At 36.9% G+C, this 27,704-nt stretch overlaps 1 protein-coding gene across 2 annotated transcripts; it reads left to right on the forward strand.

The window, feature by feature from the left end:
• Positions 1–159: 159 nt before the first annotated feature.
• On the forward strand, positions 160–27,704 carry IMPACT (impact RWD domain protein). 2 transcript variants are annotated; one of them, XM_020898697.2, is made up of 11 exons: positions 160–308; positions 1,405–1,533; positions 2,662–2,714; positions 3,959–4,021; positions 10,910–10,995; positions 14,180–14,302; positions 16,381–16,478; positions 19,149–19,222; positions 22,420–22,510; positions 23,996–24,130; positions 25,146–27,704. In XM_020898697.2, the coding sequence occupies exons 1-11, from the start codon at positions 273–275 to the stop codon at positions 25,212–25,214; spliced, it is 957 nt and encodes a 318-aa protein (XP_020754356.1). In that variant the 5' UTR covers positions 160–272; the 3' UTR covers positions 25,215–27,704. The 2 variants fall into 2 exon arrangements, with proteins under 2 accessions (XP_020754356.1, XP_070308862.1); XM_070452761.1 differs by lacking the exons at positions 160–308; positions 2,662–2,714 and having other exon boundaries at positions 1,411–1,533.

The raw sequence follows: 27,704 nt of genomic DNA on the forward strand, positions 1-27,704 counted from the left end.
CAAGCGGACTCCTGCCGCTGCTTGAGAGGGACTGCGTCCCTGAGGCCCGGCGGAAGAGGTGGGGAGAGACTGGCGCGAGGAAGCCCTAGCGTGACAGCCCCCAACCCCACCTGGCCCGCAACCCGGAAGCAGAGGCGAGCCGCGCGGCGTGGCGGGGTTGCGGTTCCGGGTCGGGTCTCGCTGCAGCCCGCTCCCAGCTCTCTGCCGCAGCGCCCCGCCCCCGAGCTCCGGACCTGGGCAGGCGGTGGCCGCCCGGCAGCTCCCGGGGCCACATGGCTGAGGGGGATGCAGGCAGCGACCAGAGGCAGGTGAGGCCCCGGCTGGGCGCCGACCTCCAGGCTCGTCTCGGCCTCGTCTCGCCGCCCCAGGCCTCCTCGGCCGAGGGGGCTTCTGCCCGGGGCCACCCCCGGTTTCGCCCGCACCGCCAGGGGCTGAGGCTGCGCCATTCGCTCAGCTGCGTCCCATTTTCCCGGCGCTCGATCTCAGCCCATCTCTCGGGCCGGCGGCTCCCGGGCGTCGGCGCGGTGGACATGCCTTGGACGGTGCCATCGTCAACCATCAGCACGCGACTCAGCAGCTCCGGGCGGGAGGCAGAGATCAGGGTTCTGCTCCCCGGCCTGTCTCTGCCGGGTGACCTTGGACTGGCCACTTAAGACCCCAGTTCCTGCGTTTGCAAAAGGGGCAATAATAACACGGACCCTGGAGTCCCCTGAGGACCCGTAGATCTTATGCTCTTGGGCTTGAGCTTACCCCTAGCGCGTGGCTCACGTGGGCTCTATTGAAGCTTTTCCTAATGGGCCCTAAGGACAAAATGAGATCCTACAAAGTTGGAAGTATCCGTTGCTCCCTATTTTTACCTTTAGATCCGGTTTTATTCTTAACCTGAAACCCAAAGAGTAATTTCTGAAACGTTTCGAGGATTTAATTACCAAAAACCCCATCAACCACCCAGCCTCGTGGCCAAATTCAAAACAAAACAAAGCAGGAGCTAGGCAGTAGTAACATTAGGGCAGATATAATAGGTAGCAGTGGTCCAGGGATTGGGGGGCGGGTGGGAGGCGTTACCTGTTAAAAAGAGAAGGTGGAGCAGAGAAGATACGTTCATCCTTTCACTTGTGAACCTCATGCAGCGTATAGGAGTGCGTATATATTTTGGCTCAGTAGTGGTCAAAAGCACAGGGATGTAGTAGCAAGGTTGGTGCCCATCGTTGCTATAGAGTCTGGTACCCAGGGAGTAGGACATTTTGACCCGTTGCTGAAAATGTTTGGTGTCCTTCCTTTAGGGCTCCTTCACCCAAGATGGTTATGTCAAATGCAGATACCTTATAAAGCAGTAAGGAAGACTCAGGTTTTTTAGGGTAGTCAAAAAATTTTTGACTTTTCCCCCTCATCAACCTCTTTCAGAATGAGGAAATTGAAGCAATGGCTGCTATATATGGCGAGGAATGGTGTGTCATTGATGACTGTGCCAAAATATTTTGTATTCGAATTAGCGACGATATAGATGACCCCAAGTGGACACTTTGCTTACAGGTATTTTTCCCTCTTCATCTACAGCCGTTTTCCAGTTACAGTATTGACTTTGTATTATTGACTACTGTTGTATTCCTCTAATTATTGTCGTGTGACTTTTCTGATTTGTCATTTTGTTGCTGACTTTTGTTAACAACTGATGATCCAAATGTATGGGTAGTTACATCTCAGGTCACTCTCCAGTAATGCTTTCATTGATAATATCGGTCTTTCCTCTGCCAGTTATTTAAGTGTTCTTCACATACCTTTGGCAGACTCGAGTTTCATTTCCTTTCATTATCTTTTCCGTTTAGTAGAAGAGGGTATAAACCTGGGAAGATGGCTAACATTTTCCAAGAAAGAATAGATTAGTAATTTAGATGGTTCATAGAGTAGATAACTCATTTCTTTGTTAATTGGGAGTCAGTTGTGGTTAGGATACGTACATGAAATGATCAGTTATGGCTTTGTGTTTAATGCTTATTCTTTGGTGACTGTCTGTACTTCCAGCATAAAAGATGCCAAATTAAGTTTTTATCAGTATTCATTTTTATAGTAATAAATGATTTTTTATTTAAAAAATAAATTTTTTTTCATTTTTTTCATTAAAAAAATGATTTCAAAAGAAACATGCATGGTTTTCTAGTAAGTGTTAGCTATTTAATAGTATTTGGTAGGATTTTTTTTTTTAATTCCTTAAGAAAATTATCTGGAACATGTTATAATGCCACCCTCGTCATCTGGGGTTGGGGTATTACGACCCTATTTCAGTTTCCCTTTTGTCTTTGTCGACCCCACTTTTTCTAATTTTAATTGCTTTTATACTTTCTCTGCAAATAATCTCCTTAAAAAGTTGGCATCATCTTAACAACATATTTACCCTAGAGAAGGGAATGGCAACCCACTCCAGTATTCTTGCCTGGAGAATTCCATGGGCAGAGGAACTTGGTGGGCTACAGTTCATGGGGTTGCAAAGAGTTGGACATGACTGAGCAACTAACTCTAGCAACATATTTAAGGTAGAAGCAACATATTTAAGGTGTTTTAGTTTGGCAAGTTAGAAATCTGTCTGGTGACTGGCTTTATGAATGTTGTTGTTTTTGAACCACGATGAAGTATAAGCAGGTTTGTTTTTAAACTGCTTTGTAGGTGATGCTACCAAATGAATACCCAGGTACAGCTCCACCTATTTATCAACTGAAGTAAGCTATATTTCTACATTTATATTTTTATAAAAAGTTGTACTTTGCAAAGATTGTACTATACGTTGTGTTTATATAGACTACCTTGTCAAAATGTATACAGAAATTAAAAACACGTTGGACTTAATGTAGAGTATTTGCATTTAAAAATTAAATTATATAAAAACACACTGATGTTTGCCACTTAGTATAAAAGAATCAAGGGATTCATAGGGAATAAAATAGCTACAGAATTATGGGATTCATAGGGGATAAAATAGCTCCAGAATGTCGTTAGAGGTGGGAAAGGAAATCTTCCTCGTTAGACAATCTAGTAATCTAGAAACCTTGGTCTGTAGAGTCACTCCTAACCTGTTTCCCGTGACCTCCCCAGTTCCTTGACATGGCTCTGCATAAGAGAACCTCCTTCCAGGCATTGCCCATGGTGCTTGTGGTACTTACCTTGCCCTTGTTGTTGAGGAACCATCTTCTCAGTAGCCAGAGTGTAGTCTTACTGAGTCATGACCTGTAGACTGCAATTAACCTTTGATCACCCTGCCTGCTTGACCTACTAAGCTGTATAAATCTGTTCAGATAGAACTGTGTTAAATCTCATTTATTAACATTTTTACTTACCAGTGGGATTATCTTTTTGTTTCATTTTTTGTATATTTTATTTTTTAAATTGTCTTTTGTATGAGTGTTTTAAAACCACAGCAGTAAAGTTTGCTATCACTCCTGGTTCTGTAATTTTTCATTTTTATTCATTGAAAATGAAGGATATGACTATAGAAAGCTTGCAAACACAAGTGCTCTTTTCAGAAAAAGTTGATTTACAGTCATGTGGCAATTGACTTATTTGTTAGAGTTGTTTTTTGGGACATCAGTTAGAAAAAATTGGGAGCTCTGGTTGTGTGGCAAATACTGTGAATCTGGAAATTTAGATTCTGAAACATATTCTGCCACTTAGGTAAACTTGGGCAGATTTTATGGTATCTTATGCACTCCCCCATCTTTTAAACTATATTTTAATTGAATAATGATGGTGTTGGTGTCATCATGGTTTCCTGGGAAGACTAAATGAGTTAATGCAAATGAAACCTTTTTAGAACTGTACAGATTTATACAACATAAAATAATATTTTGATCAAAGTAGAAAAATTTTAAAACTTAAAAATCAGTTTGTGATTAAATCAGTGTTTTTTCTTTGTGATATAAACACAGTCTTTGCATAATCATCTTTGTTTTGTTTTATTTAATCTTAGTGCTCCTTGGCTTAAAGGGCAAGAACGGGCAGATTTATCAAATAGCCTTGAGGAAATATACATGTAAGTAATGGATGATTAAAGACAATGCTGTTAGTGACTCTGTTATGGGCTTTGTTGGAACTGTTATATGTTAGGCCCTTTTGTAAACTTTTTGTTAAGCTGCTTTCCATTAACAAAAAGAATCCAGTTGAAGAATCCTTGAAAGATTAGTTATATAATTTTATATATACATTTGATATAAATCTATTTAGAAACAAAAACAAAAGTATTATTTAGAACTAATAGCTATAAAAACACTTAGCTAGCTGTGAAAGTAAATTCAGAGACACTGTTCTTATTTTGATATTTTCATAGGCTATGTTGAATGAAACTGGTAACAGCAGAATCCTAAGCATAATTATTCTTTAAACTACCTGTACTGTTAATGGTAATGTTCTTGTATTAGGCCATAGGACTGAGAATCTATTGATAGTATACTGTATTTTTCACTCATTCATTCAGCAGATACTACATAGCAGGTATTATACTAGATCCTGGATATATATAATGAGCAAAAACAGAAATGGTCCCAGTTTTCATAGCATTTAGAATTGCTGGTAGGGGAGATATTACTCATAACTAATAAAAATGAATGTCAAACTGCAGCTGTGATAAATTTCATGAAAGAAGGATATTGATGTGTAGTACTGCCTGAGTTTGAAATAAGACCTGCCCGAGTAGGTGAGGGGTGGCTTGTTTGACTTAGGAGCTGAGTTACTTAAATGAAAAGAACTCCAATGAAAGGCCACAGCATGTGCAGAGGCTCTGTGTCAAGGAGTTTGGAACATATGAAGACACAAAATAATGGTGGTATAAGGAGGGGGTGTTGGGGGAAAGGGGAGCAGGGTGGGAAAGGAACCTGGTGAGGTAAGCAGGGGAAGTTATGGAGAGTTCTGTAGGCCAGGTTGAGCGTCTGTCTTTGTCCTGAGACCCATGGGAAGCCAAGAAGAGCTGAGAAGTGGTATGATGCTGTGGTGAGATTTTCATTTTGAAAACCCCGTTCTGTGTCTGGGTGGAGAACTGACTGGAAGGGAGCAACTGCATTTGGGATGTCAATTAGGAGGCTGTGCAATAGTCCAGAGAAGATGTTTCTGTGATTTGGGTGAATCATATTGAGATACATTAATTTAGTACAACAAACAATGTTCTGAAATATCAGTTTTACTGTAATCCAGGAACTGATAAGGATTGTCTTACATGCTCTAGGTGGCCTCCCCATCTGGCACAGTGAGAAAACCCACTTTGTGTCTATGCCAGGTTTCTTTTCCTCACAGAATATTAAATTTAAAAATGCTAAGTCTTCATGGAATTGATTCTGTTGGTTCCTACCAAGAGGTAGTGTGGTCTTCCTTGAGTCCCTAGGTTTACATTTGACTCAAGAAGTAACCTAGAACTGGAGATATCAATGGGAGATGCTCCCATTTAGTGATTCCATCATCCTCAAAATATAGATATTACATGTTTTCTCAATGAAATGTTTTCTGTCCATGATCTTACTGGTCATTCCAACTTTTGTGCCCCCAAAAAACTTCTTTCTGTAATCTTTTATTTATGCCCATTTACCAGTGTACCCCCTAAAGTAGAATAAGATAAATAACACTGCAGATTTGCTCACCAAGGATGTCGTAATTGTGCATCTTATGATCATTTTTCAGTTCTTATCTTATTTGGCCTCTGTAACTTTTGATGGTGTTGAACACTTCCTCTTCTTGGAAAATCTTCCCACACTTGCCTTCCATCCTGTTAAGTCATATTCATCATTGAGATTTTTCTTCTATTTTGCATAGTGTCATGCACTCTGAAATAGTTTCCCATCTGCCTTGTTTCTACCCCAAAGTGACCCCTTTATTAAGAGATAGTGTCCTATAGGGCATAACTTGCTGTTCTCCTTAGCTAGTCCTCTTGAGCTATTAGAGAATTAGGAAGGATCAGAAATAACAAAGCAGTTTGTTTTGAAGATAGGATATGGTTCATCCCATCTTGTTTTATTGAAAGCACTTGAAAATAACCCCAGTCCAATAGTATTCTTTTCACACATGTGGTCTAGGTAGAAATGTAGATTCTGTTTTTAAAGTTGTGTGTGACAACTTTAAATGATATTTTTCCATAAAATCCCTGCAGGGGGCAACAAGTGAAATGCTACTGGTCATTGAAAAGTAAACATTTTAAATGTATAAATATAGTCCTTAATGTTTATAGTTTCATTATGTTCTAAATATTGTAACATTATCAAGATTTTCATATTTATTTAGCATCATTTTGACTGCTGAAGTATTTTTTTGCCTAGATAAGAAGGTGAACTGTTTTCTTTTATGCAAGGAGGGAAGAAGTCTGAAAGCTAACAGTCTTGTCCAGTAAACATTTTATAAGTATTTTCTATATGCTAGCACTCTGTTAGTAGTTTGGAATTTAAGAATGAAGATAGATGTGTACCAATACACTATAGTGACATAATTGCTGAGAGTTTTGTACCAAAACTGTTTTAGAGGTTTCTGGGCATGTGGTGAGGTTGTAAAGGAGGGTTCCATTGTGAAGGTGACCTTTGGGTGTGGTGCTTGGCAGATAATCAGAAAGGGAGAGATTTTCAGATAGAAGGAACTGCAGAGTTCAGCAAGTAGTCTGATATGCTGGGGATAGGAATTGATATAGGTGTAAGAAGAAGGAACCTGTAAGCTGGGGTAAGGAGCTTGGACATTATCTTGTAGGCTCCAGGCATTTTAGGCAGGGGAGTGATGTAATCAGATCCGTGTGGCAGTGTGGAGGGTAGGCAATGAAGAGTCTGAAGGAAGGGACTCCATCGGAGTAGCAGTCAGTAACTAGGAGGGAGACGGGAGATCTTCATTGAGGCAACAAGAATGCAGGGGAGAAGAATGGTCAGTTAGAGGAATATTTAAGAGCATAAACTAGAATTTGGTGATTGGGTAGATGTAGAGTTATTTGCTTATCATACCTTATTTTTTGTTTAAACATTTTGCATTTTAAACATGGATATTTTGCATATATGAAAATAATGATTTTTATAAAACAAAAGGTAAATGACAGGCTTAAAAAATATTTCAAACATTATATCACTTGGTATTAATAGAAAAGTGAAAAAGATTAAAATTTTTAAAAATTTGAATTTATGATAGTTCATTTCAACAATATTTACTTTTAAATCTAAGAAAATGATTAATTTCCCACAGCTCTTCACAGTTTGATGTATCACATGAAGTCTTAGATTTGGAACTTAGAGAATGAGGCTTGTCAAAGCAGAAAGTGCACCAGACCAAGTTAAATAGGCGAGGAATACTCTCCAAGACTGTTGTAACAAGGGAGAGAGGCAGAACACAGTCTGAACTCAGCTGGCTGAAACAAAAGGCAGCAAGGTTTTTGAGGGCTGGGATAAGCTGTAGAAAAGTACTGGGGAATGCTTGGGGGAGGTTGATCAGAGAGTGTCCAGCCCATTAAGTTTCTTCCTGAGGTTGCACGAGTGTTTCTCCGTGGTCAGGCCATCTGTGTGTGCAGATTGTGGCTCGTCAGTAGATGCTCCTTCCAGCAGAGACTGGGCAGCAGGGCGCCTTCTTCCTTCATGACTGCATTTCAGAAGAATGGCTCCCAGGTCCTTGAGAAAGACACTCCTTGGTTCTCAAGCTGCCATAGCTTCTAAAAAGATACCCATAATCCCAGAGGAGCTAAAGAAGAATTCATAATGACAGGTTCTCTAAAGAAAATGCTCTAAGAACAGAGAAGTCAGGGCCTAGAGTCAGGAAGCTCTGCCTATCTGAAGTTTAATCAAGCTGATGTTAAGGGTGTCTTGGGCGGGCTTCTGGGGTCAGTTTTTGAAATAATGTGACCTCTTTCTCATCTGTAAAATGAGGATAATAGAGTAATATCATTGTGAGGATTAAGTGACATAATCCATGTAATATATTTTAGCACTGTATAATAGCAGCTGTCGTTTTTGTTGTTCTTGTCAAAAGAGTCATCTCATCTAGTTTTGTCATTTTGAAAATGAGATGATGGAAACTCAGATCGAGTGATTTGTTTGAGGTCATGCAACTTTGTAGTACATTTTAGTGAATATCTTTACTGATAAATAACAAATATAAATACCGGAGGATTAAAGGTATGAAAATTAGAGCTGCGGGTAAAATGAGAGTCACAAGTAACTTGACTTTGTTTTGATTGTTCTGCATTGGATTGTAGTTATTTAAGTATATTTAATCACAGTTATGTCTCTACTAAAATACCGGTTTTTAATCCAAGTTGATCTTTTATTCAATTTGAAACAAATTTGTTCTAGACTTTTTATATTCAGCTACTATACCATAACAATTTCGTAAATAAAAGCTTAGCATCTCACCATATAATGAGTATTCTCAGATTTTGCACCGATTTTTAGGATTCAGCAAACTTCCTCCAGGACCACTAGGGTGCGGGAAAAGAAGGGCACAGGAGGGAAGATTGCAGATTTTGTCTGTTTTGATTTGTTTTTGGTTCTGTGAGAGATTTCATTACAGTGAAGGCGAAAGTTTGAAAATCACCAAATCCTAGTTTGTAGTTAAAAGATACGAATAATCAACTGTACTTTAAATAAAGGGGGGTGGGGTTTACAAACCACTGTCGTGAGAGAAAACACAGAGCAGCAGGAACAGTGACACCGCCCAAACCACCTTCAGTGATAGAGTTTGGGGGCCTAAGGGAAAGGATTTTCATTTTCGTCAGGAAACCTTTCACATCTACCACAACTTCCTTAAAATGGATGTCAGTAAATCTAGTTAAATACTAGGGATGAAGGAAGCAGTCAATAAATGATGTAAGATGGAGTGCTATTGTATATTGTTCTTCAGGAAGCCATGGGCTAGAGGAGAGGAAATTTGGAGTTAAGGTTTAATGTCTTCCTTATTATTTGGAAAAATTAGTTATTAACTGCAGAAATTCTTCCAAGGCATTTTCCACCGCCCCTTCCCCCCAAAGTCCCCTAACAAAAATAACAAATCTGAATGTGAATATGTATTCACAGAGGGATTATTTTCCTGTCTCAAAGGGGGCTGTAAAGATTAAGTGAAGTAACCAAGCATTTTCTACATCTTATATATAGTAGGCTTTCAATAAAAACTAGATATTAGTGCTACTACCTTTGGTGATGATGATGATGTGATGAATTCAGTAGAATGGGGTTAGGAGATGGAAAGAATTATATATAAAAGCATACATTTTTAAGAACAATAATTGCAAGCACTGGGACGGGGGACCCAGTTTTCTCATTCACTGCTATACCCTCAGGGTTGCACATCGTGCTTGGTGTGTAGGCGAGGCCCTTACAGATCTGCTGAGTGAATTAAGACAGCTCCACTTGAAAAGAGACTGCTTTTGTAAAGTAAGACAAGATGCTGTAAATCTGTTTTGTAGGTGGGGAAACTGAGGCAGTTCAAGTGTCTTACTTGCCTAAAGGCACAGCTGCTTGCTAGGAGAGCAAAGTGATGTGGGCCGCCTGAGCTCTGGAGTAAGTCTGCATTCACATTCTCGCTCTGGACTTCTTATTGCTTATAAGACTGTCTTAGACAAGTTAATTGCTCTCTCCAGGTCTGCTTTCTTATCTGTACAATGGAAAAATAAAGCCTACTCTATTAGAAAATTATGAGCATTAATGTGTTGCTATATCAATATATCATGTACTTTGGGCTTAGTATATATTCAATACATTTTACCTTTCTCTGTCTCTGTACCTCTGAATCTTTTATGGAGGAGAGAGGAAGGGAGTAGGAATTGTTTAAAAGAAACTCAACCAACATTGATAATTTTTAAAACTTTTCCAGTTGACTTTTGCCTTCTCTAAGACAGGTTGCCAGAGAGCACAGAGGGTCGTTTTAGTACTCAGGAGTTATGGGTGGGATGGGAGTGTTTGAGGGTACAGAATTATTTGAAAACAGTGTTGTTTTCTTCTGTATGCTTGTTTTGAAAGCTTCCTTTGGGTGCTGATGAGTGGTGATAAAGAGAGATAATGGTTTCAAGAGCAACTGTTAGAGGAAGGGCTAAGGTGTTATGAAGTGGTTTGGTTTGTTCCTTTAACACGCATATTAACACATCTAAAATTAGTATCATTCCCTAAAAAATAGACACTTGGGCCTTTATTTTATTGCTGTTGCCATCATTTAACATAACTCTGTGGAAATGAACTATGACTTGTTCTTTTTCTCAATGAGCCTTTGAGATGTATTTAATTATCTGATGCAGCTAGACAGCTCTTTGGAACCGAAATGAATTTGGGCAATAGAATATTATGTCGAAAACAAAATAAGAATCTAAAGCTTTGCATTGCTTGTCTTTTAGTCTTGTAAATTGATTTTCTTGGGGAGTTTCTCAAATGCTTTGTATTCTTAATTGTTGAAATAAGTATACGAAATAAGTGGTTTGAAATTGTTCAAAAAGTTTAGGAAAGCAGGCAATGACTGGGCATCAATACTATAATTATATTCACTGACAGAAACAAAATCACATTTATGTCTATCTTAATTCCGTTCAAGTTCAGAAATTCTCTTTCCCCTCTTTGGTTGTAGCTCTTCTACTTATTTTAAGTAAGCAATGTTAATTTGGGAGCCATTTGGGATTTTTAATATTGATGTATTAAATATTCATCTACAAATGTTAGTAAATCTCATGTTTTTATAAATTTCTTTTTAAAAGGCATGGCTAGGGAATTCCCTGGCGGTCCAATGGTTAAGATTTGGAGCTATCACTACAAGGGCCTGGTTCAGTCCCTGGTTGGGGAACTAAGATCCCACAAGCTGCACAGCAAGGCAGAAAGAAAAAAAGAAAACACATGGCTAGATATAATTTAATTTCTTAGAGTATAAACATGTCTATATTGTCTTGAATTTGAGAAGGAATTTTTTAATAACAGTTTTTCCCTTGAATTTTGTTTAGCCAGAATATTGGTGAAAGTATTCTTTACCTGTGGGTGGAGAAAATAAGAGATGTCCTAATACAAAAATCTCAGATGACAGAACCAGGTAGGTTTGAAAAACATTATCATTGCTCTTTTAATTTATAGTAACTAAATTTTCATGTATATATATTCTCATTGAAACTTTTAATAAAGATCTATGTGCTGTTTTTTGGTTTTACATGATAAAATATATTCTCTGAAAAGTTCTTTACTCATGTAAGTATGGTTATTTCTTTCAATAAGGTGTAGCCTCTTTGGTTTCAGATTACTATAAGCTCTTACAGAGATAGAATTTTATGGTTAAAGAACTTTGCCCAAAAACCTTTGCTTTGTATGGCAGTATTAACCATGTAACATTCTTCATGCATTATTGATATAAGTTAGACATTAGCTTCAAATGAATGTAATATTTATAGAAAAAGAACTTTGGAAAACACATTTACCAATATTTAGAGTATAAAAAGTGACTTTGAAAATTGATTTTTAAATCAAGATAGAATTCACATACTATGATCATTCACCTTTTAAAATGTATATTCAGTGGTTTTTAGTAGATTCCAAAGTTGTGCAGCCATCACCACTATCTAATTTCAGAACATTTGAAAATTAATATTTTGCTCTATTATTATTCTTTCATTGAATCATAAGTATATAACAACATAGAAGTTTCTTATGTTTTCTGTTTGCTTTGCCAGTCTTTGCTTTCAGTTACTACAAAAGCCTTTTAGGAAAATCACTGAGTATGATTTTATTTCCAAATAGAGTTTTATTGTTATCACTGATAGAATTATTTTCAGTTTGGGGAGAAGAAGGATTAAAGAACAACAATTCAATAGTCTATTTACTAATTTTTAGAAGGTTATTTACAGGAAACCAGTTATTGAGGTTTCCTTTACTAAAATCAGTATACATTTAAAGTTGATAGAAATACATATTTTTTCGGAGCATTTTACAGTTTTTCTATAGAAGTATTTTTACTGCTTCCATTAAAATCAGAGATAAATGGTCTGAAGATATTCTGATCATGGGACAGTATTTTTTGAAGTGTTTTCCTTGACTTTTTAAGATTCATGTTCTGATTTTGTGGCATTTCAGGGCATCTGAGAAGAGTGGTCTCAAAATCAATTTTTGCCAATCCATCATTCTAGAGTGTGGGATAATTGCAGAAGTGTTATGTATACCAGTAGAAATTTAGAACTCCAGAACTTTGGGATCACTCAGCTCTCAGGAAGATTTTTAAATTGTTGATTTTAATATGGTGTTTTCCCTTTCCCACCTATATCTATAATTTAGTTTCACCACACTTCAGTTTTTTGAGTTACTGATTTAGGTTGTATAATTTATAATTTTCAAAAATTTTCTTTGGAATTTTTTAATAAAAAATTTTCTAGACTTCATATTAAAATGGAAGTGTTCAGGATATCTCATGAAAATTTTCTTCTCCAGGGCACCCACTTGACAAGTAATTTATTTTTATTTTACTACTAATCTTCAGTATGTATTTATTCTTTATTATTTTATTTTTTCTACTGCAGAAGTATTAAATCTTGAAGTAGTTATTTACAACTATTTATACTTTAAAAAAATTCTGAACTAATTTTAGACTTACATAAAATTTGCAAAAATAGTAGAAATAACTACTGTATCCCTCACTCTGCTTCCCTGAGTAACATCTTACATAACCATAGTATAATTATCAAGAACAGAAAGCAAACATCGGTAAATATAATAATAATATTTTCACTAGTGTTCTTTCTGCTGTTCTAGGATCTGGTCCAGGATTCTTTGTTGCATTTTTTCTCCTTACTCCCCTTTAGTCTATAAATAGTTCCCCGTTCTTTCTTTGACTTTTATTACCTTTCATGACCTTGAGTTTGTCCATTGTTTTCTCATGATTGGAGTAAGACTAGGCATTTTGGCGAAAATATGACAGAAATGATATTGTGTCCTTCATAGTGTATGTACTATATCAAGGAGCTAATGATATCAATATGCTTTATTATTGGTGATATTTACCTTGATCCCTTGGTTAAGGGGGTACCTGTGAAATGACTCCACTATAAAGTTACTATATTAATCAAGTTCTCCAGAGAAACAGACTAATAAAACGTGTGTGTCTTATGTATGTATGTATGTGTGTGTGTATGTATCGGGTTGGTCAAAAAGTTTGTTTGGGGTTTCCATAAGATGGGATAGAAAAACCTGAATGAACTTTTTGGCCAACTCAGCATTTATAGGGAGAGGTGGGGGAAGGAAAAGTTGGGGACAGAGGGAGAGGTTGATTGGTTGATTTTAAGGAATTGGCTCACAAAATTATGGAGGCTTGGAAGTCCAAAATCTGCAAGGTAGGCTGACAGCCTGGAGACCTAGAGAAGAAATGATACTGAAACTCAAGGCTGTGAAAGCTGTATATTGGCAGAATTCCCTCCTTGTCTCGGGAGGTCAGTCCTTTTTCTTTTAAGACCTTACCTGAAAAAAAAAAAAAGACTTTAACTGGATGAGTCTCACTTGCATTGTGGAGGGCAGTCTGCTTTACCCAAAGTCAACTGCTTGGAATGTGAATTCTGTCTAAGAAATACCTTTGCAGAAATATGTAGAATAGTGTTTGACCAAGTATCTGTGTACCATGGTCTATCTAGGTTGTCATATAAAATTATCACCGTTGATAAGTGTCTTGGGGGAGATACTGTGAGGCTGTGCTCATACCTTATCCTTCTTCAAATTTTCATCCCCCCCCCTCCGATTTTAGTATCTATTAGTGTATCTTACCAACAATATTTATAAACAATATGGTGTTGTAACAATATGGTGATTCTCACTTCTTTCTTTCATTCTTGCTATGGTTAATTGGAATTATATTGTGAAAACAAGATATCTCTTCTCCACATTTATTTGATTATTTACATGAGAATGAACTCATTTTATTTAGTGAGCTAAAATTCCATACTGTCTTTATTTTGTCGCTCAAATTGTTCCCGATCTGGCCTTTCAGAGTGCTCGCAGGTGGGCTCCTGTGTTCTTTTTATAAGCTCCCATCTTTTTCTGAACATTCCTTTACTCTCTGCAATCACAAGATGTCCCAGCTCATCTTACATTTTCCTTGTCCCAACCCTGGAGACAGACAACCACTTGCAGGAACACTGGTTCCTTCTGTTGAAGACTGATGGTTAGAGATCGAGACTGAAAAGTTTTTTAAGTGTCATTTCTTACTGTCTTATGATCACTCATAATGTCTCATATCCACATAGGCCCAGACGTAAAGAAGAAAACTGAAGAGGAAGATGTTGAATGTGAAGATGATCTTGTTTTAGCATGTCAACCAGAAAATCAAGTTAAAACTTTGGATTTTGATGTCAGTGAAAATCGAACAGGTATAGTGAATGTTACTAGTTTATTTTGAGGACAGTAGTGATGTGGCTTCCCTGGTAGCTCAACTGGTAAAGAATCCGCCTGCAATGCAGGAGACCTCAGTTCGATTCCTGGGTTGGGAAGATACCCTGGAGAAAGGATAGGCTATCCACTCCAGTATCCTTGGGCTTCTCTGGTGGCCCAGGCGGTAAAGAGTCCGCCTGCAATGCGGGAGACCTGGGTTCAATCCCTGGGTTGGGAAGATCGCCTGGAGGAGGGCATGGCAATGCACCCTTGTACTATTGCCTAGAAAATTCCCATGTACAGAGGAGCCTGGCCTGCTTACAGTCCGTGGAGTCACAAAGAGTCAGACACAGCTGAGTGATGCAGCACAGCACGGGGTGGTAGCACTAGGATTTGTTTTTGGAATGGTATAGAAATGTAGTAAACTGTCACATTTTAAGGAATTCTTACTAATTTACAGAGAACTGGGTTATATTTTTCCTGCCTCTTGGTCATTTTGGTGTTTTCTAAGTCTATCAGAATAGTGAGGACAAAAATAGAAATTTAGTTTTTCTTTTCTTTTTTTTTTGCTTGTTAGAGTTTTGAATTCGTGGTGGGAGAAATTGAAACTAAGAAAGCTGTGTTAATGTTTTCAATTCATATCCTGTTTTTATATTTTTATTTTATTTTATTTTTATTTTAAAATCTTAGATCTACTGATGGCTCAGAGTTAAATTTTAGTCTGTGCTAACAAATATAAATACAGTAATTGGAGGTGCAACCACTGAATTAAAGCTAGTGAAATGCTTTTAAGACTTTAGTTTTTGCTCAAACAAATTTGTTCCATAATCAAGTAGTGTTCAACTTATGAATAGGTTGCTGTGATAAATTAGCTCTGTGTTTCTATCAGAAAGTATGTTCCATTTTAATATTTTAGAATGTTGAATGATATTGTCAGTTCCTCAAGTGTCTTAGAAAAACATGATAGACCAGAGAGAATGTTCATTTTCTTTGAAGATGGGGAGTTTCCTCTGCTATGATATAGTACCTCTTAAACAGTGAATGAAAATTTAAAGTTCTCGAATATTGTCTCAAAGTTAGTGGAAGAAAAAAGGACAAAGAAGTGAATAAGTAGAGGGAGAAGACCCAGGATACCTACCCCTGCTTCACTCTGAGTAGCTCCCATTTTATTCATTTACATATTTGTGGATTTGGCATAGGATTTCTTTAGAGAATGAAGATTCATTCTTAACAAGAGTGAAAATCAGAGTCATAATAAATCACATCCAGTTCATATTGACCTTAGTAGTGTACCAGTACAGTGGTCACAATCTTTTCAAAAGAGAACACACCTGGGGGGAAGGTAAAACATCCTCCATAAACCTGGCTTCTTATCCTAGTCCTGCCGTAAACCAGAGCAGTGATTTGAGGCAAGTTATTTAAAATGCTCCAGAAAGATTTTTATATCAATTAGTTGAAGTATTTTGTCACTTGTAAGGTAAACTGACTTGTAGAAATGGAAAAAAGGTAATTGTTCCTAAGCTTGTTTAAAGGGCAGAATAACTGAAAATCAGGTACTCAATGGACTACCAGTATGGTGTACTATTGATATATTTAATTCAATCCTATGAAGTACGAATGGTTTTATTAGCAGAAGACATTATATTACAGCTATACAAAGTAAAGTCATAGGTTTCCCGACCCAGAAGTCCATCAACAGTAAAATGAATAAATACTCCATATTAGCTGATCTTTTTGGTCTCAGGACTTCTTTATACTCTTAAAAGTTAAATATTATGCCAACTTATACTACTGAAACAGTCCAGGATTTGCATGCCAACCTGCCATTTTCACTGAGTGACCATTTAGCAGGTGAAAAGCATTTATAAGTCAAGTAGTTTTATCTTAATGTAGGATATTATTAGGGGAACATTTTACTTAAAATTGTAATTTAATAGACAACCAATACGGGTTATTTGAGTTGATTGGCCATGTAATTTACATCTCTTTCCTAACTCCCTCCACTATACCATTTGCCAGTTTTTCAGTATTTGTATGTAAGAATTTTAAAAAGTAACATAATTCTTTATATTTATAGAAATAGAAGAGTTACCTCCAATTGATCATGGCATTCCTATTACAGACCGAAGAAGTACTTTTCAGGCACACTTGGCTCCAGTAGTTTGTCCCAAACAGGTAAATTTGCTGTGTACAGTTCACTTTGATGGTGTTTTACCAAAGTAATTGAAGCAGATGGTTTTGCAAATAATATATTTGTTTTTGCTTTTAATTTTCATTCAAGATAAAAATTATTCGCTGATTTTTCTACCCCCAAATTATTGGGAATCATAGAATATTTATTTCTGTTGATCACTGCTTTCAAAATTATATGCAGACTCTGATTAGGACTTAACTAATGGATTTTCAAAGAAGAAAAACCCATTGTGGTGGTAAAGAAAATTATGATGCTTACCTATTTGTTAAAAAATCATTTGTCCTATCACATGGGAGTTCTGTAAAACCTAGCCTGATTTGTTGTTACCCAAGTAGGGGGACAGTAGACAGACTGGTTGAGCCCAGTCTTTCCAACCTGAATTCCTTTTCCTTTCAGCTTTCTGATTTTAGGTGACCTGATAACCACCAAAGGATATCATTTGGGAAACTCCTCCGTCAGAAATGGTATTCAGAGGTCTTTGTCTTTCTTAATCTCTTCAGCAGAATTGTTTTCTTTCTCCTTGCTACTATAGTCTACCCTAAACTTTTATCAATGTAAGAGACAATTTCAGTACACCTATGAAGTTAAATTAACCAGATAAGTCTTAGAGTAAGCATCGGTCTTCTTCCCTTTGTTCTGTCCAAGTTCTTCTAAAGCCCTATATATAGTAATATAATTTTTTGCACCACATTGCCTTTTCATTCTCTGTTAGACTCTGGAAGAGGAAGTTTTTTCTTCATTGATTTGTGGTCAGGATAAGAGCTTCTGGTGTAAGCTTCTGGGCTTTTCTCTCAGAAAGCCTGTTTTGCCCTTGGCCCATTACTTATAATCATGTTGCTAGAGTCCTTAGACATTCTATTCTGAATCTCTTCATCCTGGATCCCTTTTCCATTTCTGATTATAGTCACTTAGACTTACAGGATCATAGTTTGTGAGAGCTGAAATAAATCTTAGAGGTCAGTGTCTCCTTATTTTACTAATCAGGAATCTGAGTCTGAGAAACACAAGATTGCATCATTTCTGATCCAAGTTGGCCTCCCCGTCTCTAACTCAGTCTTCCCTACCTCGTTTCATCTGTGCCCCTTGCCAGCTACTTTTCTGGAAGAACTGACCACGTGTCACTCTTCCCCCACATACTCAGTAATCTTTGCTGATTTCCTTTGGCTACAAGGAGAAATTCAAACAGGTTATACAAGTCACTGTGATATGACCCTGCTTTAATCATCCTGATACATCTGTCATTACATTCATACTCTTAAGGCAGAGCTACATAAAACTGTTGGTCTCTTTCTGAACCTTTCTCTTTTATGTCCCTGCTAAGGTTGCCAAGATACCTACCTAAATTGGAATTTCAGATAAACATTATTGCATAGGTCATACTTACAATTAAAAAATTGTGGTTTATCTGAAGTTTCAGTTCAACTAAGTGAGAGTCACTTGGTTGTGTCTGACTCTTTGTGAACCCATGGACTATACAGTCCATGGATTTCTCCAGGCCAAAATACTGCAGTGGGTAGCCTTTCCCTTCTTCAGGGGATCTTCATGACCCAGGAATTGAACCCAGGTCTCCTGCATTGCAGGCAGATTCTTAACCAGCTGAGCCACAGGGAAGCCCAAGGATACTGGAGTGGGTAGCCTATCCTTTCTCCAGCAGATCTTCCCGACCTTGGAATCAAACTGGGGTCTTCTGCATTGCAGGTGGATTCTTTACCTGCTGAACTATTAGGGAAGCCCAAAGAGAAAGTTGCTCAGTCATGTCCGCCTCTTTGTGACCCCATGGGCTATACAGTCCATGGAATTCTCCAGGCCAGAATACTGGAGTGGGTAGCCTTTCCCTTCTCCAGGGGATCTTTCCAATCCAGGGATCAAATCCAGATCTCCTCCATCGCACGCAGATTCTTTGCCAGCTGAGCCACAAGGGAAGCCCAGGAATACTGGAGTGGGTAGCCTGTCCCTTCTCCAGCAGATCTTCCCGACCCAGGAATCGAACCAGGGTCTCCTGCATTACAGGCGGATTCTTTACCAACTGAGCTATCAGGGAAGCCCCCAGTTAAACTTAAGCATTGTTTATTTCTTCCTACTAAATCTGGTCCATTTGTACATGCTATTTCCTCTGAAGGAATGACTACTTCTTGCCCCACCTTACTCTTCCATTTTGATGCAGAATTGTCACTTATCTTTCAAGTTCTGGCTCTTGTTAGTCTTCTCTGAACCTTATTTCTTCCAGGGAGAGTTTTGGTTTCATAAGTTTTGAAACATACCATTACTCTGTACCTCTCACGCTGGTAAATTTTCAGAGCTGTTTCTAGAAATTCTCATATTCTCACTTAACTTTCTCTACAGTATGGGGAAGATTTCTTATGTGCAAGTACCTTGAAGATGGTTACTGCGCAGATACTTGTTGAAAACTGGTGCTCAAAAATTCTAGGACTATTTTTTTGTACCAATTAGAGTAATTCAATTTTTGCCCCTAAAATGAGGAGAAAACTTTGGAAATGGCTTTTTCAAAATGTAGTTGACTCTTTAAATAACTGTTTGTTAATTTCAGTTCAACACTATGTATATCAATATGCTTTAAGACTTTTTTTAGCATTTACAGAGCAAATAAAAAATATTTATATCAGTTTATTTATATTGTTTCTGCTTTTAAGGTGAAAATGGTTCTTGCCAAATTGTATGAGAATAAGAAAATTGCTAGTGCCACCCACAACATCTATGCATACCGGTAAGTGATCATCACAACTTTAGGAATGTGCAGTTTGTTAAAAAAAAAAAAAAATGGGGGAAACAGATGCATGATTTAAAACAAACAATTTTGTGTTTTTTTTCCATTGTAAAAGTAATAATCATGTGTAAAATATTTGGAAACGACAGAAAAAAAAGGAAAAGTTCACTCTCTACCATTCAGTGTAACTGATATTGTGAAATGTTTTCTGTCTTTTCTATGCAAAGTTTATTTTTTAACGCTTCATTCTAGTATCCAGGTTTTTCCTTAATATAACAAAAGCATTTTTCCATGTTGTTATAATTGCTTTATAAACATTATTTTAATGGCTTTATAATATTTGTCTGAGGCTCCATACCACAATTTATTTAACCATTTCCTTTTTGTTTTAGTTTTTCATTTTTTAAAACTATTATAAAGAATAGCCCCGTGAACATCTTTGTATACTTTTTAGATTATTTCCTCAGGATAGGTTCTGGTTATTTGATATTCTTTTTTGAAATGAAGCAGAAGTATAGTTAAAAAGGAAAAAAAATGAATAGATTCCTGGAAGTAGAATTATCAAAAAATGTGAACATTTTTGAAATTCTTAATCCGTATTGCCAAAATTTTTTTGAATTTCTTTTAAACCAATTTATGCTCCCGTTAGCAGTGAATTTAGAGTGTTTCTTTCACTACACATCTTTGAGTATGAAGGTTTTATATAAATCTCTGCAAAATTTGTTGTAAAGAGATGGTGTATTTTTTTTTAAATATTCAAATTTATACAGACTTAACAGAACATAGTTTAGGACTAAAATAGATCAGAGTATAGACATAGGAATTCGGTGTAAACGTAAAATGTGACTGACACTATTTGTAAAATCTAGGCTATCTAAAATTCAGAAAACTCAAAAAAAAAGATCACTTTTGATTGGTGAGTTTTTAATATTATTAAGTCACATCCCATTAAATGCCAAATCTTCCAAAAACCTACTTGTTACACATTTCCCTACTTATTAGAGTATCAGGGTGTAGAATTTTGGTGTTTTAGTGAGTTAGGGTCATCAATATAAAAAGGAGAGATTAGACTGTGCTTGCTCTCGGTGGTTAGAACGTGCTGTGAAAGTGTTAATAGGTACCATTCATTTAGTTTGCGTCTTTATTGAGTGCCTACTCTGTGCCATGTACTTTACATGAGTTAATTCTAATTATTTAAGTGACTGTGCCACTGTAAAAAGGTGAACTTTTTCAAGATCACATCGTTCTTAAGTGGTAGAGCTGAACTTGAGAATTTAGTGTTATTTATCTCTGTTATTCCTATTAATACATGGCTGTGTGGCTGCCCCTTCAACAGTCACTGGACATGATATTGATTTTAAGTTATCTAAAAGTTAAATAATGTGCCAGATACTGTATTTCAAGCCCCAGGTTTAAGTACTCGAGTATTTTTGCATATTGATGGTGATCAGCTATCACTTCTCACAGATGTCAGCTGACTGCATATAGCAGCCCCTCCAAATCCCCCCTTATATAATTGATATTTGGGAATGAAGGAGCGTAGCTTGTCAGAATTGTGTGTCAGAGAAGACTAAAAAGGCACAAAGTGGAGGCTTAAAGGTCTCCACTGGGAGTTAAAGAAATAACTTGTATGTGGTCCATGGACTTTGTGTTGTGTGTTTTGAATGCTTAGGGTCCTTTTAAGGTTACTTCCTGGTTCTGGGGCTGTGTTCCTGCTTTGGAGTTATGGGGCACTCTTCAGGCCATTGGTCCACACAGGTATCGGATGCTGCATCATTGTCTTCCTGGCATGTGAGGAAAGGGTTAGTGAAAATGTCCATGGTACTTCTTTTTTAAAAAAGTTTTTTTAAAAAAACTGTTAATATAGTTTTTGTTTATATAGTTAATTTCTTCTTTTGTTCCTTAAAGTCAATCCCTGACTCCTTTTTACCTTAAATTTGCTACATAAAATTTTGTTTAATAGTACTAACTTTCTCTTCTTGAAATGAGGCCAACTCTAAATAATAGTGAGCTTGGTTCAGAGTGTGTGTGTGTGTGCATGCGCGCGTGCTCAGTGGCTTCCGTCTTAGCCGACACTTTGTGACCCCATGGACTGTAGCCTGCCAGGCTCCTCTGTCCGTGGAATTTTCCAGGCAAGAACCCTGGAGTGGGTTGCCATTTCCTCCTCCTGGGGATCTTCCCAACCCAGGGATCGAACTGGGCAGTAAATATTTACTGAGTGAATGAATGAATAAATGGATTGGTGGATGGATAAATGGATTTGTAGATGGAAAGATGGATGGATGAATGAATGAATATGATTGGTATAATAAAACTAATACAGTTGACTTAGGTTTATAGATAAGGTAGTATTTGGCTTTTTATCACAATAACTGGAAAGATAATCTTTGCTATATTTGCTTAGTCCTAGATAGAATATTACCATTTGTAAAGGGGCCTAAAAAATCCACTAGATGGCATATCTTAACTGGGACTGTTTTCTTTTTATACCTCTTACTTACTTGCCAAGCTTATTCAACTACAGTGTAGCCCTATTTATTATTCTAGATGCTAACTTTCTAGATAATTTAAATGGGTAAAAACTCTGTGATTCATTTCTGATACTGATAACTATTCAGGGGGAAATTATGGAGAAAAATAAATCTTATAATTCTTATAGTGGGGAAGATAAATGCTTCGTGGCTAGAATAAGATGTTAGAAAAGTATAAAATATTGACTTAGGTTGATTTTTTCACCTCCATCTTTTTTAATGTACTTTTTGTCTCCTTCACTAGAGCTTAGGCTCTTTGATGACAGTATACCACCTGTTTCCTTTATATCATTTGTTAGTGCCTCTTAGATGTAATATTCAGACAGCTGACTCAGTAAACGTTTTTTAGTGACTACTCTCTCTAATCTCAGCTTCAAGATTAAATGAAGCAGAGAGAGTGTCAGATGTGTAAGCTCACCTTCTGAAATTGTAGCATTTCTGATTCAAAGGAAGTACTCTTGATTTTAGCTTTCCGGAATATAAAAAAGGAAGCATGTTGGATAGTAAATCATCAGTGAAAATATAACCAATATATATCAAGAAAGATTTTTTAAAATAAATATGCTAATTTTGGAAGTAAATTGATGGCAACAAGTATGAAGGGGTATAACTTTTATTACAGTATTTCAAGGTTTCAAAGTATAACACTGTTATATGGGTTTCTAGGATATACTGTGAGGATAAGCAGACCTTCTTACAGGACTGTGAGGATGACGGGGAAACAGCAGCTGGTGGGCGCCTTCTCCATCTCATGGAGGTAAGTGTGAGTTAAACCCTGCCAGTCCTGTTCTGTGAGCCGTAAAATTTCTCAACCAAACAGAGCTCCATTTAGGAATAAGCAAACAGTTATATGATAGGTAACGAGCCATATTTGGTTTTATTAGTAGATAATTTTTAAACATTGATTGAGAGATAATTTTAACCACTGGATATGGGGCACAAAGCAAAAGGTTAATAACTTGTGCTATGCTTTCAATTGGAGAAGGAGATGGCAACCCACCTCCGTATTCTTGCCGGGAGAATCCCAGGGACGGGGAGCCGGGTGGGCTGCCGTCTATGGGGTCGCGCAGGGTCGGACACGACTGAAGCGACTTGGCGGCAGCAGCGGCTGTGCTTTCAAGCTCTTCCAGTGATAGACAATGGAAGATTATCTTCAGCTCTGGGAAAACTTATCTTTTTTTCTTCATGACAGTTTCCTCTCCTCTGTTTTCTTTGTTCTGTCTTTGTAAAACTCATGTTAGTTGGATATTGGACTTCTGGATAGCTCCAGAATGTTTCTTTTTTTATTAAGTTGTTCATTTCATTGCTTTATGTTCTGAGACATTTTCTTAACTGTCTTCCAAAATTTCTGTTGAATAAATTTTTTTTTTTTTTTTAGCAACCATATTTAATTTTCAGGAGTTCTTTCTTGTTCTCTGTTTTTCCCTTTTCATAGTGTGCTTGCTGTTCTGCTTTTATGAATGCAGTGTCTTCTAAAATTTTTCTGAGTTTACTAATTAGAGTTTCTTTCTTCAGATGTTTTCTTCCTTAAATTTCTCCTTGTCCATTTTAGTTTGTTTATCTTGTCCTTTCTTTTCATGCTGCTGGATTTTCTTCATCTGTCTGGTGATCATTGATTGTTCATTAATTTTAAGAATGGATTGGATTTTTCCCCTAAGGTAGCTGCTATAGTTTCTTCTGCCGTTGTATGTAGAGGTTTGTTTTCTAACCAGGCCCTTCGCTTGATAGGAACTTTGCGGGGGTCAGGCCTGTAGACTGGTGGGCTTCGTGTTAAGGGCAACGTTTGACAAATGTCAAACTGAGGAAGACCTTACTGGCAGGCACCAACGATTACTCATACAGCCTCAGTTCTGTCTGGCGGTTTGTTCAGAAGCAGGTTTTGTGTTGCTGTTTGACGTAGGAGTAGAAAACTGCCTAAGCTCAGCTATTCTGGTTGAAGTTACCAAGAACTGGAACCTACTGCATGACCTCCCCTTCACTCTGACTCGTGGCCCCCAGGTTTGGAATTTGAGGACACTATGGACCACAGAGTTTGTTTTCCAAATTCTCTTCTCATTCTAATGTCTGTCCCCTCAGTTGTTACTCATCTCACTCTGCTCACTCATGGTTATGCTATTAAAGTCAGGGGGAAATTTTATGTGCAATTTCATATATATATATATTTTTTTTTTTTCATTTTTCTTTAAAACTCACATTTGTACTTGTCCGTATCTATACATAATTATGCTTCTGAAAATAACAGATTTTGAATGTGAGAAATGTCATGGTGGTGGTATCACGCTGGTATGGAGGGATTCTGCTAGGACCAGATCGCTTCAAACATATCAACAACTGTGCTAGAAACATTCTAGTGGAGAAGAACTACACAAGTTCACCGGTAAGTGGTTACTGATATTGTATCTAGAGAGTTTCTCACTACTGCCTGTGAAATTGAAAGAAAACATTGAAAAAGAAAATTAAGAGTGAATTAGAATGAGTGACGTATATTGGAAGAACCTTTGAACTAGTAAATTAGAGGCTTAGGTTTTGGTCAGAACAATGTGATTGATTAGTTGTGTGATCTTGGGCAGGTTGGTTCATCTCTTCAGACCTTAATTTCTTAGATTCATGGGGTTTTATAAAAACCTTAAAGACCAATCAGTTTCCACTCCCTAAAATTGAGGCCCGTAAGAAGTTGTAGCTAATGCTACAGTTAACTGGATGGTCTTTAAACATCCATAAAATTCTAATATTCTCTGTTAGTGTCAAAGTATATCCCCTTTTCCCTGGTATGCCTTTAGATGCCTTCTTCTTTTATACTTTGAGGTTTTTGTCTCATATTTCAGATACGTTCATATCTAATTCATTTAAATTTTGCTGCCTTACTTTGGAAACTGAACAATAGATTAAAAAACGTTAAGGGGGATTCCCTAGGGGCCCTGTGGTTAGGACTGTAGGCTTCCACTGCAGGGACATGGGTTCAGTCCCTCAAGCTGTGCAGCATGGCCAAAATATATACATTCACAGAAAATAATAAAATTCTTTAGGCAAGAATACTGGAGTGGGTAGCCATTCCCTGTCTAGGTGGTCTTCCTGACCTAGGGTCTCCTGCACTGCAGGCAAATTCTTTACTGTCTGAGCCACCAGGGAAGCCCCCCCAAAAATAAACTTATAAATAATATTGAAATTACTCGAATATAAATGTTAGATGGCTGAGGTAAATGTTTTCTTTGATTATCCTTGATTGTTTTGGAAATATTAAAATAGATTGTGGTAAGTGAAAGAGCCCTGTAAAACGGAAAGATGATACAAATGGAAGTAATTACACTTTCACTATTCTGCATATTTCTATATGACTGTATTTAAGATTCCTAAGTGTAGGAAGATACTACATTAATTTATGTCTTTTTCAGGAGGAATCATCTAAGGCTTTGGGAAAGAACAAAAAAGTAAGAAAAGACAAGAAGAGGAGTGAACATTAACATCTGAAACTATATGAAAGGTTAATTTGCCTATAATTATATACAAATTCCACAGTCATCCAAGAATATTGTGCAGAGGAGAATCCTGGACTGTTCAAGTCAGCCAATTCATTGTGAACACCAGCATATCTTTTGTTCTTTGGTTATATCATCTGCCAAAATAGAGAACTTGTGATATTTTCATGTGTGTTTCAGGCTGATTCAGAAGGATTAATTTGAAGTTAATCACCACTGCATCTAATTTTAGAAAGGTAACAGTTGCCCAGGGCAGTACCTGAGTTAACTGTGCATATCATTACATGTCAAGTGCCTTTGTTAGGTGGGGAAGAAGTGTCTCTAGAGGAATATAAGTACCTGATTTCTCGTCATTGGGATTCTCATTTTGTTAAGTGAGTATTACCTTTTACTGCTCTTTATGGTTTATTGGAGTAGGGGCTCATTGAAGATTGATCTTCAAGGGTTTCTTCTTGTGATTTTAGTTCATAAATCTGTCACCTTTCATTTTATAGTGTTCATCATGGAGTAGTGGATTAAGTGAAAATCCAGGAGTATACACCTGCAGTTAATGTGCTGAAGTGATAATTCATCTAACAGATTTGTTAGCTTAAGTGTCATGCCTCAATTTTCTGTTGCAAATTGGTGTTTGTGAATTTTCAAAGTGATTTTCTAGTCTCTCTTTTTTTGTTTAATTCTTGTACCGTTAGGCAATGAATATGGTGAGCCAGTAGTCTCCTCCCACCGCTGAAGTATATCGGTGTGATAGTCTGGTTTCTTCTAACAGCCTGGAAGAGGTTTTCTTGTGATCTTCACTGAGGAACTAGAGCTGTGCCTCAGCTGTGCTAGGTTAATGGGACATTTACGGAATGGCATAGAGGCGGCAGGACACCACTGGTGCAGAGTACAGTGTGTTGTGTAGTTCTGTAAATGTGGTGCACTTTTCCTATTCAAGCTCCAGCTATCTTTCTCAACTTCATGATTTGTGGAGAGAAGGAATGAATCTTTGACGGGACAAACAGAGAAAATCCCTCTCCCCCCCCCCCCCATTCTTATAAAAATCTTCCTTTCATCAGTTTTTTAATAAAAGTTGCTTTTTTTAATTTGCAAGTTGTACAATTTACTACTAGGCATTTAGAGAATAAATTTATCTGTGAGGTATTATAAGCCATTAACTATTCCCTTTCAGATAATAGTTATAAGCAACTGTTAAAAATTATTAATTAGTCACAGATTTGCCTGAAATTCTCTTCCAAAGAGAGGGAACAGAAATAAGGAAGCAGTTTGGAATGGTGCTGGAGCATGGAAAACATCAAAGAAAAGTGGACACATTGTTTTTTTTTTCCTGTTCTCTAATGTTTTACTTTTAGAAGATCCAACATCTTGACTTAGTATTTTTAATTAGAATTTAGTCAACTGCTTTACCCTAGAATGGATTCTGAGAGGTAAAATCTAAATTACATTTGTTGTCAGTGTGTTTAGTTGTTGTAACCCATATTTATTTAAAACATTTACCTCAAATTCCATGAAAAAGTATGTTTTATGTATTAACTGTTAAAATATAGAACTTAATGGCTATGAATTAAACATTAAAATGATTTCACAGTTTTGGCATGTCAAAACCTGTCAAAGAAGATAAAAAACAGTAAGAACTGGTGCTACAGAAAAATGTGAGTTAATTTTTCTGCAACACCAAATTTGAATTTCTTTCTAGCTGTTTTATCTAACATTTATTTAGGTCTTTATAGAAAACCTTTTAATCTCTGATCCCATTTTCCCTTACTTAAAAAAAAAAACAAACCAACAACTTATTTTTGCTTCTTTTATTAACCACATTTTCCAGACTGAAAAACTCTAATATCCTTTGCCCAAAGTCAGCTAGTAAAAAGGAGAGATCCAAAAGTCTCCAGTTATGGAACCTGAGTTATTTCACTCTTCATTATGGACCCCTAACTAGTTATAGTATCTTTTTGTCTATTTAAAATTTCTCTCGATTAGAAGGTTTTCAAATTCTCCAAATAATAATTTTCTATAGCCAGATCTATACTGTGGCATATTTTATAGTATATTGTGTTAGTTAAAAATATTCTCCATATGCCAGTATGAAAGAGCAAGTAGCATCTACTTTTTAAATGGGAATAGCAGTATGATTTGGAGGTATAGATCATGATACAGAGCCTATTTGAAGAGAAATTATATCAAATTGATCACAACCAAGAAAGAATAGCTTGAAGCAGATACTGTTTGGAAGGCAGGTAAAATTTATTGTGAAAATTGTATAGCCACTTGTAATTCCACTGTCTAGAGATAACGTTATTAACATTTGGTATGCACATCCTTCTATTTTTTTCCTATGCATGATTTTGTATATATGGTTATTTTTCTTTCCATAAAAATGGTATTAAACTGTATATACTGTTTTGTATCTTGCATATTTCATATAGAGGTATATTGTTAACATTTTCCCATGTCAATAAATATTCTTCTATGGCTTAA

Source organism: Odocoileus virginianus, chromosome 22 (genome assembly GCF_023699985.2).
Source record: "Odocoileus virginianus isolate 20LAN1187 ecotype Illinois chromosome 22, Ovbor_1.2, whole genome shotgun sequence".
Lineage (NCBI taxonomy): Eukaryota > Metazoa > Chordata > Mammalia > Artiodactyla > Cervidae > Odocoileus > Odocoileus virginianus.